The following is a 16,347-nucleotide window of genomic DNA, read 5'->3' on the forward strand; positions in this document are numbered from 1 at the left end:
TGGGTGCGGTAGAGTGTTAACAATTTATTTGGGTTATTCCTTTTGGATCATTTCCATTTATCTTATTTAAATATGGGACATTTTTTTAGACACTTTTACTTACTAAGTTGTTCTCTTATTTTTCACAGAATATTTAAATTATTTTATTTGGAAAACCTTGAAGTTGTTACATTTATCATTATTAAAGCATTTACAATGCAATTAGCAATGATATGTCCACATCCATGACCGCATATATTGGTATAGGATTGATATCGGTATCAAATTTTGGAGTTGGACAACATCGGTTATCAGTTAAAAAGTTGCACAACTCTAGTTAGGATCACTGTTTAGATAACTCAACCAGAGTGAGTCATGATTGACGCAATTCAGGTTTGCATGTTTAAGAAACTCATGCAACAATCATGAGAAAAGAATTATTGAAACACTGATGGGTGGCCCTCTTCCTCTTTTTGTGGTAGGAAGTGCATCGTGAATCAGCCAGTCAGATCCGCAAGCGATCCGGTCAATTCTGTTCTAAACCGTCTCTAAACTACGACACGCCACCAAAATGACAGGACGCCACAGTTACAACACTTGATGTCATTACTGGTGAGTTTTTGTTTGTGGGTTACTCAAAGTTCACAACTTGCAAAACGTTTTTTTGTGTAACTTTGCACTTGCATTCAGGGCAGAGGGCAAGGCAAAACCAGACGACGTAATGTCAGTCGGCGTTCCCATTGCGCACGGTATGTTAAGAGTGTGAGCTGCTCGGAGGAAGACAGACTTCAGGATGGGTAACATGATGCGAGGCGTAAGCACCTGTAACAGCCTTACTAGCAGGGATGACAGCACTGTTTGGAAAGGTAAGATCTCCCCACAAGTTACTTAAAAACAATGTTAAGATTGCTAGTACAAGCCACTTTTACAGTGACAATTAAAGACAAGGCAAAGCAAAGGATTTAAAATCTTTGGTGTGACTGATTGATGTTAACCTTAAATCAGAGGTTATCATCTGTTTTTTTTTTTTTTTTTGAAATCTGGTCCAACCTCCAGGCTCCGAGGACGACTTGGCGATTGTGCTTTCCGACTACCCCAATTCTGACATCAGTGAACCTATCTTCAGGATTGGAGAGAAGCTCAACATTGTCACTAGGTATGCAAAAACTGGAATTGACACTCTGCTGAAGCCTATCCGTTCGACATTGGGCGAGAAACCTCTGAACTGGTTGCCAGCTTATCGCAGGGCATATACACACGCAATTTATACTCTCATTCACATGAACAGAGTCCTCAACCAAGCTAATCAGAGCTGTCAACAGACTTGCAGGGACCCGGGGACAAGAGACCATTATAGGGCCCCCCATCCCACCCCTGCCACCGCCTTGTATCGACAACATACGCAGTACTTTTAACGCTTTGCAGGCAATGACAGTGTAAATTTTCAAATTATTTCATTTGAGATGGACAGTTAAATTTAACAGACCGTAGTGTGATGTGACACAATATAAACAAACAATTTCCATCTATTGTCCCATGTAGGCTACGATACAATACAACTGAGAGTGCTATGCCTGCCTGCTAAACAACAAAACAGTATAACTAAACATGCTGGGCCTGCCCCCTCCACATCCTTGGGGTTATCAAGCCCTCAAACAGTGACGCTCCTAGATTTTTTGACAGCAAAGATAGGCTACACGCGTCCGGTGAGAGACTCGAATCGGGCTTTGGTCACGGTGATAGGGAATGTAAATGTTCAGTGTTAGCGGCTGTTGTTCACTTACTGACATCACCATCCACAGCCTAATTCTCTGGCTTCTTGTCCACCTTTTAAAAACATTTGTTCTCGTTCACCTCTATGATCTTCATCTCTTTTTCTTTTCTTCATGATGACTCGCCATGTTTGCAGTTTATAACAATGACTAGGGTTGGGCATCGAGCATCGATGGGAACCGGTTCTATCAGTCCGATGCTCCCGGAATCGTTCGAATTTTAGAATTTCAATTCCATGTTTCGATGCCTTGACCGCCGAGCGGAAAAAAATTGCTCAAGTTCAAAGACTGATATTTATATTTGGGCTGTCAAAATTATCGCGTTAACGGGCGGTCATTAATTTTTTAAAATTAATCACGTTAAAATATTCGACGCAATTAACGCACATGCCCCGCTCGAAACAGATTAAATTGACAGTGTCATGTCCATTTGTTACTTGTGTTTTTTTGGTGTTTTTTCGCCTTCTGCTAGCGCTTGGGTGCGACTGATGGGTTTCAGCACCATCCATGAGCATTGTGTAATTATTGACATCAACAATGGCGAGCTACTAGTTCATTTTTTGTTTGAAAATTTTTACAAATTTTATTAAAACGAAAATATTAAGAGGGTTTTAATATAAAAATTCTACAACTTGTAATAACATTTATCTTTTAAGAACTACAAGTCTTTCTATCCACGGATCGCTTTAATAGAATGTTAATAATGTTAATGCCATCTTGTTGATTTATTGTTATAATAAACAAATACAGTACTTATGTACAGTATGTTGAATGTATATATCCTTCTTGTGTCTTATCTTTCCATTCCAACAATAACTTACAGAAAAATATGGCATATCAAATAGATGGTTTGAATTACGATTAATTCCGATTATTTCTAAGCTGTGATTAACTCGATTAAAAATTTTAATCATTTGACAGCCCTAATTTATATACAAGTTAAAATTAGCCCTGTGAGAAGTTCATATAATTTAAAAAAAAATCATTGAGAAGTTAAGACTAACATATAAACCATGCATTTTTAAAATTTTTTTTTATCCTGCCTCTTAAAAGAATCGGAATTGATAATCATTCGGAACTGGAATCGAAACGTGGAATCGTAATTGGAACTGGAATCATTCAAATTCAAACGATGCCCAACCCTCACAATGACAGATTTTAATTTCCCGCTTCAGGGCACTCACGTAGTGTAGAGTGCACCAGAGCGGGGTCAAACCATTCTCTGCTAAGACAGAGGGAGGGGGGGGTGTTGTGCAAAAAAAGTAAAACAAAAAAAATATTTGATATATTTAATAGGTTAAAGTTTTTAAGTGTACAGTGGGGAGAACAAGTATTTGATACACTGCCGTTTTTGCTGGTTTTCCCACTTGCAAGCCATGTAGAGGTCTGTAATTTGTATCATGAGTTCTCTTCAACCGTGAGGGACGAAATCTAATACAAAAATCCAGAAAATCACGTTGTATGATTGTTAAATAATAAATTTGTATTTAACTGCATGAAATAAGTATTTGATACATTACCAACTAATAAATATTTCAGCTCTTAGTTCTTTTTTAAGAACCCCTCCTGTTCTCCACTCATTACCGGAAGTAACGGCACCTGTCTGAACTTGTTACCTATATAAAAGACACCTATCCACATGCTCAAACAAACAAACTCCAACCTCTCCACAATGGCCAGGACCAAAGAGCTGTGTAAGGACATCAGGGATAAAATAATAGACCTGCACAAGGCTGGGATGGGCTACAGGAAAACAAGCAAGCAGCATGGTGAGAAGGTAACAACTGTTGGAGCGATTATTAGAAAATGGAAGAAGTTCAAGTTGACGGTCAATCTGCCTCGTTCTGGGGCTCCATGCAAGATCTCACCTCGTGGGGCATCACTGATCATGAGGAAGGTGAGAGATCAGCCCAGAACTACACGGCAGGACCTGGTCAATGACCTGAAGAGAGCTGGAACCACAGTCTCGAAGAAAACCATCGGAAACACATTACATCGTCATGGATTAAAATCCTACAGCGCACGCAAGGTCCCGCTGCTGAAGCCAGTGCATGTCCAGACACGTCTGAAGTTTGCCACTCTGACCATCTGGATGATCCAGAGGAGCAATGGGAGAAGGTCATGTGAACGGATGAGACCAAAATTGAACTTTTTGGTCTAAACTCGGCTCGTCGTGTTTGGAGGAAAAAGAAGGATGAGTACAACCCCAAGAACACCATCCCAACCGTGAAACATGGGGGAGGAAACATCATTTTTTGGGGCTGCTTCTCTGCCAAGGGTACAGGACGACTGCACCATATTGAGGGGAGGATGGATGGGGCTATGCATCGCCAGATCTTGGCTGACAAACCTCCTTCCTTCAGTGAGAGCCCTGAAGATGGGTCGTGGCTGGGTCTTCCAGCATGACAACGACCCAAAGCGCACACAGCCGAGGCAACTAAAGAGTGGCTCCGTAAGAAGCATCTAAGGGCCCTGGAGTGGCCTAGCCAGTCACCAGATCTGAACCCGATAGAAAATCTATGGAGGGAGCTGAAAGTCCGTGTTGCCCGGCATCAGCCCCGAAACCTGAAGGCTCTGGAGAAGATCTGCATGGAGGAGTGGGCCAAAATCCCTGCTGCAGTGTGTGCAAACCTTGTCAGGGACTACAGGAAACGTTTGGTATCTGTAATAGCAAACAAAGTTTTCGGTACCAAATATTAAGTTCGATTTTTGTGATGTATCAAATAATTATTTCATGCAATTAAATGCAAATTTATTATTTAAAAATATTACAACGTGATTTTCTGTTTTTTTTTGTATTAGATTCCGTCCCTCACAGTTGAAGAGAACTTATGATACAAATTACAGACCTCTACATGCTTTGCAAGTGGGAAAACCAGCAAAATCGGCAGTGTATCAAATACTTCTTCTCCCCACTGTATATATATATATAATATTTAATCAGACAATGATTTAAATCAAAAAGAAAGATGTAAATGTAAAGTAAAATAAATTAAGGGTCATTCATTCAGGGGCCCCTATGGTCCTGAGGCCCGGGACAACATACCTGATTGCCCCCCCCCCATCGACGGGAACTACCAATATGCTATGCTTGTGCTGTGTTTCACCTGTCAGTAAACTGACATTTCTGTATCTGTACACGAGCTGTTTTCTTGTATTCTTCTGTTTATTGGTGCTAAAATTAGGGTGCGCGTTATAAACGGGTACAATAATTTAAATTTGGGGTGCGCAGTATACACGGGTGCACCTTATATTCGGGAAATTAAGGTATTTGTTTTTTGTTGCTGTAATTTGGCTCTTTCAACATTTTGGGTTGCCGACCTCTGACCTAACCAAATGTCTGATTTGACCATGAATAATGGAGGAGTAGCAATTTTAGTTAGTGTCCTCACAGAAAAACAAAGCAAGTGAGATCTGCTGCCCTTTCTGCAGGAAGTCGAAATACTATTTTAGACCAATGTCTCGAGCCCTTGCACTCTCAGAAACAGCAGTTCAGGGAAGTTCTGACTATTTCATGTTAATACAATACTATATAGAGTCTTTGGACAACAATACGATATTCACAAATATTACAGTCTGCTACAAGTCAGTTGAATTTAATTCCATTCAAGGGTATTTGATTGTTTTAATAAATGTGTGCACATTTAACACCATTTAATCTGATTTAGTAATAAACTACTAAGCATTTTTTTGGGCCATTTTTTTGCCGAAATATTTTCGACATCGGATTGCAAAAAATTCTTTGTGATAAATGTAATCAATGTTTTGATCAATTTTTGAGTATGCTTAACATATCATCATATTAATCCAAAACAATTCATTTTTACACCCGTTTCTTTCCAGAGAGGCCTACTGGTGTAAAGTCCGTTCGCTCTGTACGGGAAAGGAAAATTTAATTCCCAGAAATTTTGTGGCAAAATTGTATCACGGGTAAGTACAACTTAACAACAAACCCCCAAAAATTGCAAGAGGAGGTGCTATAGGGTCATTTATTTTTGCCCTATCAGGTGGCTTTTCGAAGGCGTGACGAGGCAGAAGGCCGAGGAGCTTCTACGTCTACCCGGGAACAGAGTAGGCTCCTTTCTGGTACGGGAGAGCTCCACAGAGCGAGGTGAGTTGATCTGATAATATCGACCGATAGAAGCATTTAAAATAATATCAAAAAATCGGCATCGGTTTTGCGCTAATATGTATGTTGGCTTAAAAGTTAATGTACATGGGCTGGTCACAGCAGCTATGCTTAGAATGACCTCTAGATGTCTCTAAACTGAGATGCTTGGGATTTGCTAAGTGAGCAAACACCATTTGCATTTATGGTGCACAAATAAAAGTAAATATAAACTCATCCATACACTTCATAATGTATTGACGGCTCAGATCGGTCATGCACCGCACCTCGCATTAAAGTAGGGGGCCGCCCACATCAAGAGGAGCTATTCACAAACAAGCACGCAGCGATCTAACGCCGGATTTCTGTTGCAAAAGTACGAAAGCTGTACCGCATACAAACAGGCAGGATTGTCTCAGGAGTGATTTGTCCCATAAATTAAAGTAATTATTATATTTTTCGTAACATGCATGCATTTTAAAAAGTTGTGAAAAAATTCAACGGGAGAAATTAGCCGCTACGGCATTGGCATCATAGTTCGCAATATTTACGGAAAATAAATGCTAACTGCACAGTTTTTTTTGCTTTTAACCAAGAATCGAGACTGTTTTACTACTACTACTCTCACCAACAGACTAGCATTGTACTTGAAATATTTACGTAAAATAAACGCTTACTGTACGTTTTTTTTTTCGCTTTCAACCAAGAATCAAGACTATACTACATCCATATCTATGAAGAATTCGGGGACACAATAATTTTCACGGGAAACGCTCTGTTTACATCAGGCGGCCGCTAGCTACATTTACTAACAGACTAGCATTGTACTTCAACGTATTAAGTAAAATAAATGCTAACTGCATGTTTTTTCTTGCTTTTAACCAATAATCGAGACTGTTTTACGTCCATATCTATAAAGAATTTGAGGATTTAAGCATTTATTCACAAGAATTTTCACTGGAAAAGCTCTGTTTACTTCAGACGGATGCTAGCTACATTTACTAACAGACTAGCATTATACTTCAACATATTAAGTAAAATAAATGCAGTTTTTTTTGTCGTTGTTGCTTTTAACCAAGAACTGAGACTGTTATATGTCCACACCTATAAAGAATTCAGGGATTTAAGCATTTATTTACAAGAACTTCCACCGGAAAAGTGGCCGCTTGCTACATTTACTAACAGACTAGAATTGTAGTTCAACATATTTACGTAAAATTAACGCTAACTGCAAGTTTTTTCTTCTTCTCGATTTTAACCCAAAATTTAGACTGTTTTACATCCATATTTATAAAGAATTTGGGGATTTAACTATTTATTCAGACGAATTTTCAACGAAAAAAGCTCTTCGTCTGTTATTCCACTCTGTCAGCTTTGACAGCCTCGCCAACAATGCAGGCCCCCTACTTATCGGCCCCATGTCCCGTCAATACATTATGAAGTCTATGACTCATCGCATATAACCACTGTGTCACCAGAAAGAAATACGAAGAAAAGTAATAACACACATAATTTATCATTAAAAACTGTGCAAAACCTCAGCAAAATGGTCACTCATTGACATTATCTGGTTCTATTTGCCTGGATTCGTAATGCTTCACGTCTCCTAGTAGCACTTTGGGGTAACTACTGTAAACGTGATTTATTTGTCAATTATTCCTTTCATTTCATTTTGGACATTTTAGCTCATTTTGTGTTAAGTCCACGATTACATGTATCAGGACGGGTTTGCTATCTGAATTGGATTTTTGGAGTTGCACAAAATTGGGATATTAAAAAGTTATTATTCTGCTATTAAGCATGCATTGTTATTGCATTAGTTGGTGGATTCAAACATGAAGACTAGCACTTCTAGCCTTTCATAACACATGTATACAATGATTAAGCATGTGAGATAAATGATCTGCGTTACAGCACACGGCCATGAAGTTCTGCTTTTTAATTAAAAAAAAAGAAAAAGAAAAACTGCCTAAAAGAACTGGACTCTGACCTTGGAATTACAGTATAACTGGAAATTTCTGACTAAATTTAAATGTATGTTGTGCGTTCTCAGGTGCGTATGTGCTGTCAGTCAAACACAGCACCATACGGCACTATCGTATCTCCCGATTGGACAACCATTGGTACTACATATCCCCGGGCCTCACTTTCCAGTGTTTGGAAGACATGATCAACTACTACTCTGGTGAGGGAGTAAAAAACAAACAAAAACAAAATGCAGGACTGTGATGAGGCTTGACAGTGACTTGTTTCTCATTGAAAGATTTTGAACACGGCCTGTGCTGCGTGTTGACATCACCGTGTCAGTCCAACCAAACGGTGGCCCCGGCAGACGCTCCGCCGGTCGTCATGAGACGTCACAAGAAAAACGACAGGTAAAGCCGAGTGGCGGTGATCACCGTGCAGACGCACTCGTTTATTCCCTAAACATCTTCTTAACCAGGATACAGCCGACAAGCAGTGGCAGCAACGATGCCATGCTGAGCTACGGCGTAAGGAACAGCATGGCCGCCTACCTGTCCTTCTCCGGGTGCGAAGAAGCCCAAAGCATGAAAGCAGGAAGCAGGCGGAAGAAAAGCAAATCTGTTTACTTGCTCCCTGAAAATGGCCCGATGAACCTTGACTACCGTGATATTTAATTCCTGCCGTGCAGACACCCGCCCCCTCAAGGGAGACTGCACTAGTCAAAAAGAACTGAAACCATCAGATTTGACTGGCAAAAGTTTCCACAATCGAGTACGGTCATCATTTGAACCTTTTATGACCAAGACATTCTGACATATTTATATTTAAGTTTCCCCAAAATCGTCAGGCCTGACTTGGTTATCTGCTGAATTTTCCCTCTGTCACTGGACTATCCACAGTCTCATTTACATAACTCAAAGTTTCTGTGACATTCTAGCCAAGGGGCCAGCAACCGGTGGCTCTTGGAACCCGCTGATGCAGCTCAGTTTTATATTTACTGTATGTATAGAGAATATATGGTATATATTAGGCCTGCAGTTATCGATTATTTTAGTAGTCGATTAATTGATGGACTAGTTAGTTCGAGTAATCGGATAAGGAACATTTAAAAAACAAATCAAAATACCTGACCTGAGCCTCAAACGGCATAAAAAGAGGATATATGTGCAACAAAAGAGCAATTGACTAACTTACATAGCAAAAGTCCACTAGTTTAAATGCTATAACATTTTACAATACTCTTAATAGTTAAAACACATTCCCACAAAAAAACGGCTAAATATACCTTCAAACTAAATTATGAATGCATTAATAAAATATTAGCTCAAACAAAAACTTAACAGGGAGCAGCTGGATTCAGCCATGTGAAATGAGGCAGACTAGAGGGCAGTGTATCCACCCAAATCAATAAAACTATATGCAAATACTTTCAAAACAAACCATTACAACGCCACCTTAATTAAACGAATACTTGAGGCAGCAACATTTAATTCGAATATTTTTTTTCTAATCGAATACTCGAGTTAATCGATTAATCGTTGCAGCACTATTTAATCGAAGGAATCTGACCTTTTAGCCAGATTGCCGGAATCACGCGGCGGACCCGCACTGGCGCAGATCCAACGACCCGGGCCGGCGAAACCCAACAACCCGGCCAAAATGCCAAACTGACCGCACGTTCACCTTAGTCTTAAAGTGCGTATGACACCAAAAAGCATGTTTATTTCATATTTCACACTGTGTTTTCTGCTCCTGAATGAATTGGACCACTTGGATGTGCGTGGAAGCGATCATTTTATATATTTAGTTTTTGAATCCCGCGCCATGAAAATGAAACTTACGGCTCCAGTCTCGGGTTTAGGACTAATGCGAATGTGACGTCACCCGGGTCAGCATCTCACAATACAGCATTGCTTTATAGCATGCAGATTTTGCGGATTAATTCGTTTATTTTTCGCATCACGCCAGCCAAATGTGCTGCAGGCTTTTGTAGCTGCACCAGGGAGAGGCGTGTGAGCCAACTGTGGGACCATTGGACTTACGAGGAAGGGAGTAAACATCGTGTTTTGGATTATGTCAAATACTGGGATCATGACACACGTTTTAATACGGAGGTTGCTTGCATTTTGTGGCTGATTGTCCACCAAAAATGCCACTCGGCCGACGAGTTGTCACACATTCCCCGCTGGGAGTGTGCTATATTTGGCTTATTGCCCTCTTCGTGTGCCCAGTGTTCTGTCAAATTTTCCACCCCATCAGAAATTGCAACTCTGTGTTAAAAATGGCCGCAAATACAGCGATTACAAAGTAAACACTACAAACTTCCTTAAAATAAAGGACTTAAGTTTGATCATGGATAGACATGTAGAAAAGTTCTCCTCAGACACATCCTGCCATGTTAGCTGCACAACAACTGCATGCCGCTCTCTTACCATTTGTCTTCGCTGTGTAGTTAAGCATTAATTTACGCCATAATCGTGTTGACCGTGTGGCAGCTACGTGTTCCTCCAACATCAGCCGGTTTGTCCGGTGGTAACTCTCCAGCTGCTTGCCCGGCAAACGAGCTCTCCTGCCCGCAGCAGGGGACGAGCTGTAACTTGCTCGCCGCCGGGCGGGTTGCCGGTCAGCGAAGACAATTGACAACCCCGCCGCCGTGTGACATGATCCCGGGTAGTTTTGAATTTGTAGGTAGTTTGGAGACTCAGGGTCACCATATCACAAATCAACAAAAGGTTCCCAAAAAAACATGACAACGATTAGTGAAGCATTCAGTCTTTTAAAGGCTCTGGTGAGTCGGGCCGTGGTCCGAAAGAAGGTGTGTTTGGCCGTTGTTTAGGATAATCTTCTATTGCAGTTTGGGCTGTTTAGTTCATGCGTCACAGTTGCTAAGTCACCGTTACTGAGGCAACCGCAGAGGGAGATTTTGCCCGCCTCAGCGTCAAAGGGGCTCTTGTCAGTCATTTTATCAGTCGGATATCGGATGTTCTCCGGTGTTTCTTGTGTTGGGACTGGACTTCCCGCCATTTGTTCTGGACTGTCCTGAAGAGCTGATTGTGGGATTTGGTGTTGCAGACCTGGGCTTGTAGATGTCTTGCCTATTACCTGGTTGTCAGCGTCCATCTTGCTCAGTCAGCTGCATGACGCACGTGTTGGGCTTCTTTGGTCAGAAGGAGACATGTATCTCTTATGCCCTATGTCAAATATATTCTGCTTGTTTGCTTGTTTGTTTTTTTAAACATGATGTAAATGCTATTTATTTTATATTGGGTGTGTTAGAGGAATACAGTAAATAGGAGAAAAGATGGTATTCCCTGATAGAACACATTATATTAAGTGTGTTATAGTAATACAAACAGTCAAACAGTAAATACGAGAAAACATACTATTACTTCATTTATTCTAGCACTCGCGAGATATAACAAAGAAGGTTAACTTTCCTTCAGTAGGCGAATTAAGTCAGGCATATGGTATTGTGTGTACATTCATGAAGGTCATGAATTCACCAACTATGTAAAGTCACGGTTGAAGGCGCACCCTCAAGTGTACACTTTCTGAGTGGCACCCGTGACTTTACAGAGTTGGTGAGCCCATGCTTGCGTGAGTGTTCTGTGAATAACAACGTGTAAAAGCTGAGCACTTCTTCTGCTTACTAAAATATGTTTAAACTCTTGTTAAGTCAAATATACACCACAGAACATTTATATATTTATAGTCGAGTCCATATATGTGTGTTGGTTTTTTCTGTGGAAACTGTCGGAATGGCCCTTTGAGTGTGAAAGTTTGCCGACCCCCGTTCTAGCCTAACACCTGCTGTATCCTATTAGATGATTGTGTCTGCACAATGTAAATATTGAGATATTTTAACAAAAGCAAACAAATCTTTGCACTTTATATGTACAAACAAAGTGTCTAAAAAAACAAGTTTGTGCTGATGAGCGTTGAAGTACTGTATAATAAGTATGGCTGAGAATGTAAACAATTGCGTGAGCCAGCCGTTCTGTCAGCCAGTGGGAAAAAAGTTGAGTTGTTCAAACGGGAGCTGTCTCTTCTTCTTCTTCTTAAAAAAAAAAATCATCTTTGAGGATAAACTCACACATCACATCCATATGAAACAAACCAACAATGTGTTAGTAAACTTCTCCACCAACGCAATACAACCCACATCACTTTACTGTATACAGCACCATCATACTGTAGATATTTTGTCAGAAAAGTACCTTTCAAAGTTGTTCTTACTCAATGTTGCTGTTTTGTGTGAAATGTATTGACACAAGTGAGGTTAGCCAAGAGTCTTATGTTGTGTTGAAACTAGGGCTGGGCTGTCCAGCCCCCAAAAAAATAAAAAAAAATTTTGTCCCACATTATATGAGCTCAATTCTTTTCACACTCATTTCAATGCTTTTTACATTTTTTATGAAGGACATTTTTGGTTTTTAACTGGTATCTTTTCACACAATGGCATCTACCATTGCATATTAGCATTGAGTTAGCGGGTGATGGGAAAAATATTATGTTTAGTCCAGAGGTTGCGCTAGACTTTTTCGTTGTCTGTCATTTTGACTGACAGGGTCATAAAAATCCGGTCATAATCTATTTTTACCCGTCACTTAAATTTTTTAAATGATGATAATGACATTGTGGTGACCCTTTGTTTGGCATAATTCACCTTCCGTACTTGTGTGTCCATTTGGCCGAGCGTGTTACCGGTGTAGGTTCAAGCGCCTACATCGGCTACGACAGTCACGTGACAGAGACACTTAAAAGCCTCGCGTGGTCCCCTCACTATCCACTCGCTCTCGCTATATGATTGGCCGAAGAGTCGAAATGCTCTCCCGTGAAATGCCTGTTTAAAAATGTTCCCGTTGTTACTTCTTGCGTTCGCTTATAACTGCCCATTTAAAAAGGAAAAGCGATGGATGATACGACACACAGAGCGTATTATTAACAAATGTTAAAGTTGTATAATCATATAGCGAGAATAAGAAACGTCACTGAGGCCCCAGTAGGTAGGTAGCCTACCATATGTAGCATATGGAACAATGAAATTAACAGTTCACCTGCTGTGGCCTGAACGTAGTCTCACACTTTTCTCCTGGTGCGCATGGACTTGAATTGCGTACGCGCTTGTGCAGTCCCTGTTTTTTCACCTCTTTTATCAACACCATCGTCGTTTTGGGGCTTTTTGAAGAAACTTCGGACACTCAGTTGCCTTGACATTTTTTCAGAGTAAGGCCAACGACATCATGTATCAAGAGAGACAATAGCTAATTAATATGCTCACTCGCCACCCTGTGGTCTGGGGTGTGGATTGCAACCGGTCAAAATGACAGATGGACTTCAGTTTTTTCCGTCACCGTTTTTAAAAATCGGTCAACGACGGAAAATATTCGGTTAACGCGACCCCTGGTTTAGTCTAAGCTGCACTAGAAGCTATAAAGCTGGGGGAAGTACAGCCACTGAGTTCTATCTCCTTTTTCTCACTCTACCTACCACTTATCTTACTTTATTTCTATTTTCTAATGTTAATATCTAGTTGTCTAGTCTCTTCATCACTAGTCACCCGGTGTCCCCTTTCCCCCCTCCCCTCTGGGGAGGGGCTATTTTTCAGCTGCAGCCTCCTGACTGTCCGGACCCCTGGCTGGATGGACGTCCTCGTTGCTACCCCCGTCTCATCTGGCTAGGTGGACCTCTTCTTGTTCCTTTACTCCACTGCATCTTTACGGACTGTAACTTTGCCTGCTAATTCCCATTAGCAGTCCTGGGGTTTCCTGTCTATCCGTCCTGGGAGTGGATCTCTCCTGACTGTGGTACTCCCCAAGGTTTCTCATTTTCTCCCAAAGACTCTGGAGTTTTTGGAGTTTTTCCTTGCCGACATGGAGGGTCTAAGGATGGGGGATACCCAGGACTTGAATTTATTTATTCATCTTTGTTGCTTCATTTGCTGTTTCTGATTGTGTATCATATTGCCTCTGCAAAGCCCTTTGAGACAACGTTGTTGTGATCCAGGGCTATACAAATGAAATTGAATTGAATTGAATTGAATCAGAGATCTGAAAATAAATAGCCACATTTTTAAATGAACTCTAAAGTGCACAGGCATCCATTGAAGGGAGGCCAAAATAGCAGTAAAGTGCTTCCTTTTACATGTTCCATTTCAGTGGACAGTGGCAGCATTTGGAACAACAACTAGCTGACTCTAAAGGAAACTGCATCATAGTAATCCTGTTCATTCATTCACGTTAAAGGCAATTGGCATGGGAATGAAACGCAGTTCTGGCCTGTGTGTGAAAGGCAAAGGCACACAAATACTCTCTGGTGCACACAAAATCTAAGCAAAAGAGATCTAACATTCCTTGCTGATCCAGTGAAAAAGTATGCAACATTTTGGCAAACGCTACCAAAAGGGCAAAGGAAATCCTGCGTCTGCATCTTCATTCGGATCTGCTCAAGTTAATGGCTTCTTTCTCGTGCCTGGCTTTGACGTGTTTTACAAGCTTGCGTGTTCATTAAAAAGCACGAGAGCGGACGACTCAGCGTTTTGTTGCTGTAAAAAGGATCGCAGGATCAAATCATGTCTGCTCCCGTAAAGTCAACATCGAATGTTTGTGTGCGTGACTCCTCAGTAGAAAGCCTCTTCATCTCCTGTAGGTCATTTTAGGGTGGAATCTTTGAGACTCACTCATGTACTCGCAAATGCACGATGACGATTTTACTTGAAGTTCAATGACCATTTTGACCACATCCTGGCCTATATTGAGTATTTTTAGTACGGCTATATGATCTATAGAGGACAACTTGGGAGTCCACACCACAACTAAAACAATCCTACAAACCTCTCCCTAGAAATCACTTTTAACAGTCGTTTGGGGACCCTGTGATTTGTTCAAAGCAGTTAAAGTGGCAAGGAAGAAAGAAGACTAAGCATGTACTTACAGGTGACACGTGGGAAGAAATACGTAAGAGACAAAGACTTTCAGGGCAGTAAAAAGTGGCAAGTCTTAAAGTCGCTTCAAGAAGAAGTTACATTATGAAGAGCCATTTAAATTTGTTGCGTCAGAGTTTTACTAAGCTTGTCTGAATGTGTAATACAGGTTCTTATTTGATTTCACATTCTACAGTGTGTCTTTGGTTTAAAAGTAAAACTACAGTAAACATCAGTGAAACAAGAACTCTTGTGTCCCCACCTGTGAACATGCTGGCATACTCGGTGTACCTTTTTTCACCATCCACCAGCATTGATGGTAAGTACAGTATCTTATTTTTTACTTTATTTTATTAATATGATGTTAAAGGAATTTGACCTTTTAGCCAGATTGCCGGAATCACGCCAGCCGAACCGCCAGACCCGCGCTGGCACAGATTCAACGACCCGGGCCGGCGAGATACCGACAACCCGGCCAAAAGGCCAAACTCCGCGCGTTCACTTTAGTGTTAACCCCTTGTACTGACTACTTTGAAAGCTATAAGAAGGCCAGGCGAGGATTCAGGGTCAAAGTCAACAAAAGGTTCCCGAGAAAAAATGACAGCGATTAGTTAAACATTCAGTCTTTTTGAAGACTCTCGCGTGGAGGGTTGTGGGCAGAAGAAGGGTGTGCTTGGGCATTGTTTAGGATTGTCGGTTTGTGGACTGGACAGGAGGATTCGGGAGTTACTGTTGTCAGGGCAACGAGGGTTGTGGATTTTGCCACCTCAGTGTCAAAGGGGCTCTTGGAGTCTATTCAGTCATGTTATTAATTGGATATCGGGCGTTCTCCGGTGTTCCTTGTGTTGGGACAGGGCGTCCCGCAAATTTGTTCTGGACTATCAGGGAGAACTGAGTGCAAGTGTTGGTGGTGCAGACGTGGGCTTGTAGATGTCTTGCCTCGTCAGCGTGAATCTTGCTCAGTCAGTTGCATGAAGCACGCGTTGGGCTTCCGTGATAAGAAGGCGTCATGTATCTCTTATGCACGATATCAAATATATAAAAGATTAAGGCAAACAGGAAGAATATAAGTGCTATTTATTTTTAATTGGTTGGGTTAGAGTAATACAAACAGTCGATCGGTAAATACAAGGAAAGATACCTGATTGATTATTTTAAGTGTGTTAGAATAATCCAAACAGTTAGACGGTGCCTACGAGAAAAGGTACCATCTCGTTCAGTGTACAGTATAACACATGTTTTTGGGTAGTTATTTTGCGATTTATGGTTTCTCTAGGGATACTTAAAGGCTTCATTCGGACTTATGTGGAAATTTAAGTTACGTCTCTAGTGTAGGAACTTGTTCGTAACCCGGGGACTACCTGCATGCTCGTGTGACCCCCAGCAGGACGCTGAGAAAATGGGACACGTCAAGCGAGAGAGGCTTTTCTGGCGCTCAGATGGTGAAAATTTGCTCGCTAGGTGTGGTGCTCATGTCATGAGAGCTTACTGTATGTTAAATATGCAGTATACACAAGTATGTATATTGATATATTGAAGGAATCTGACCTTTTAGCCAGACTGCCGGAATCAAGCCAGCCAAACCGCCGGACCCGCGCTGG

At 41.1% G+C, this 16,347-nt stretch overlaps 2 protein-coding genes across 4 annotated transcripts in view; one reads left to right on the top strand and one right to left on the bottom strand.

Annotated features, from left to right (window-relative positions):
- ccn4a (cellular communication network factor 4a) overlaps nt 1–16,347 on the bottom strand; it is a 57,568-nt gene that overhangs the window by 25,384 nt on the left and 15,837 nt on the right. The window lies entirely within an intron of this gene.
- sla1a (Src like adaptor 1a) lies at nt 444–12,188 on the top strand. 2 transcript variants are annotated; one of them, XM_057828611.1, is made up of 8 exons: nt 444–591; nt 670–845; nt 1,036–1,135; nt 5,595–5,681; nt 5,759–5,862; nt 7,913–8,044; nt 8,123–8,234; nt 8,303–12,188. In XM_057828611.1, exons 2-8 carry the CDS (start codon nt 773–775, stop codon nt 8,496–8,498), a joined length of 804 nt encoding a protein of 267 aa, XP_057684594.1. In that variant the 5' UTR covers nt 444–591; nt 670–772; the 3' UTR covers nt 8,499–12,188. The 2 variants fall into 2 exon arrangements, with proteins under 2 accessions (XP_057684594.1, XP_057684595.1); XM_057828612.1 differs by having other exon boundaries at nt 455–591; nt 675–845.

The sequence above is a fragment of the Corythoichthys intestinalis genome, chromosome 22, assembly GCF_030265065.1.
Source record: "Corythoichthys intestinalis isolate RoL2023-P3 chromosome 22, ASM3026506v1, whole genome shotgun sequence".
In the NCBI taxonomy this organism is placed as follows: domain Eukaryota; kingdom Metazoa; phylum Chordata; class Actinopteri; order Syngnathiformes; family Syngnathidae; genus Corythoichthys; species Corythoichthys intestinalis.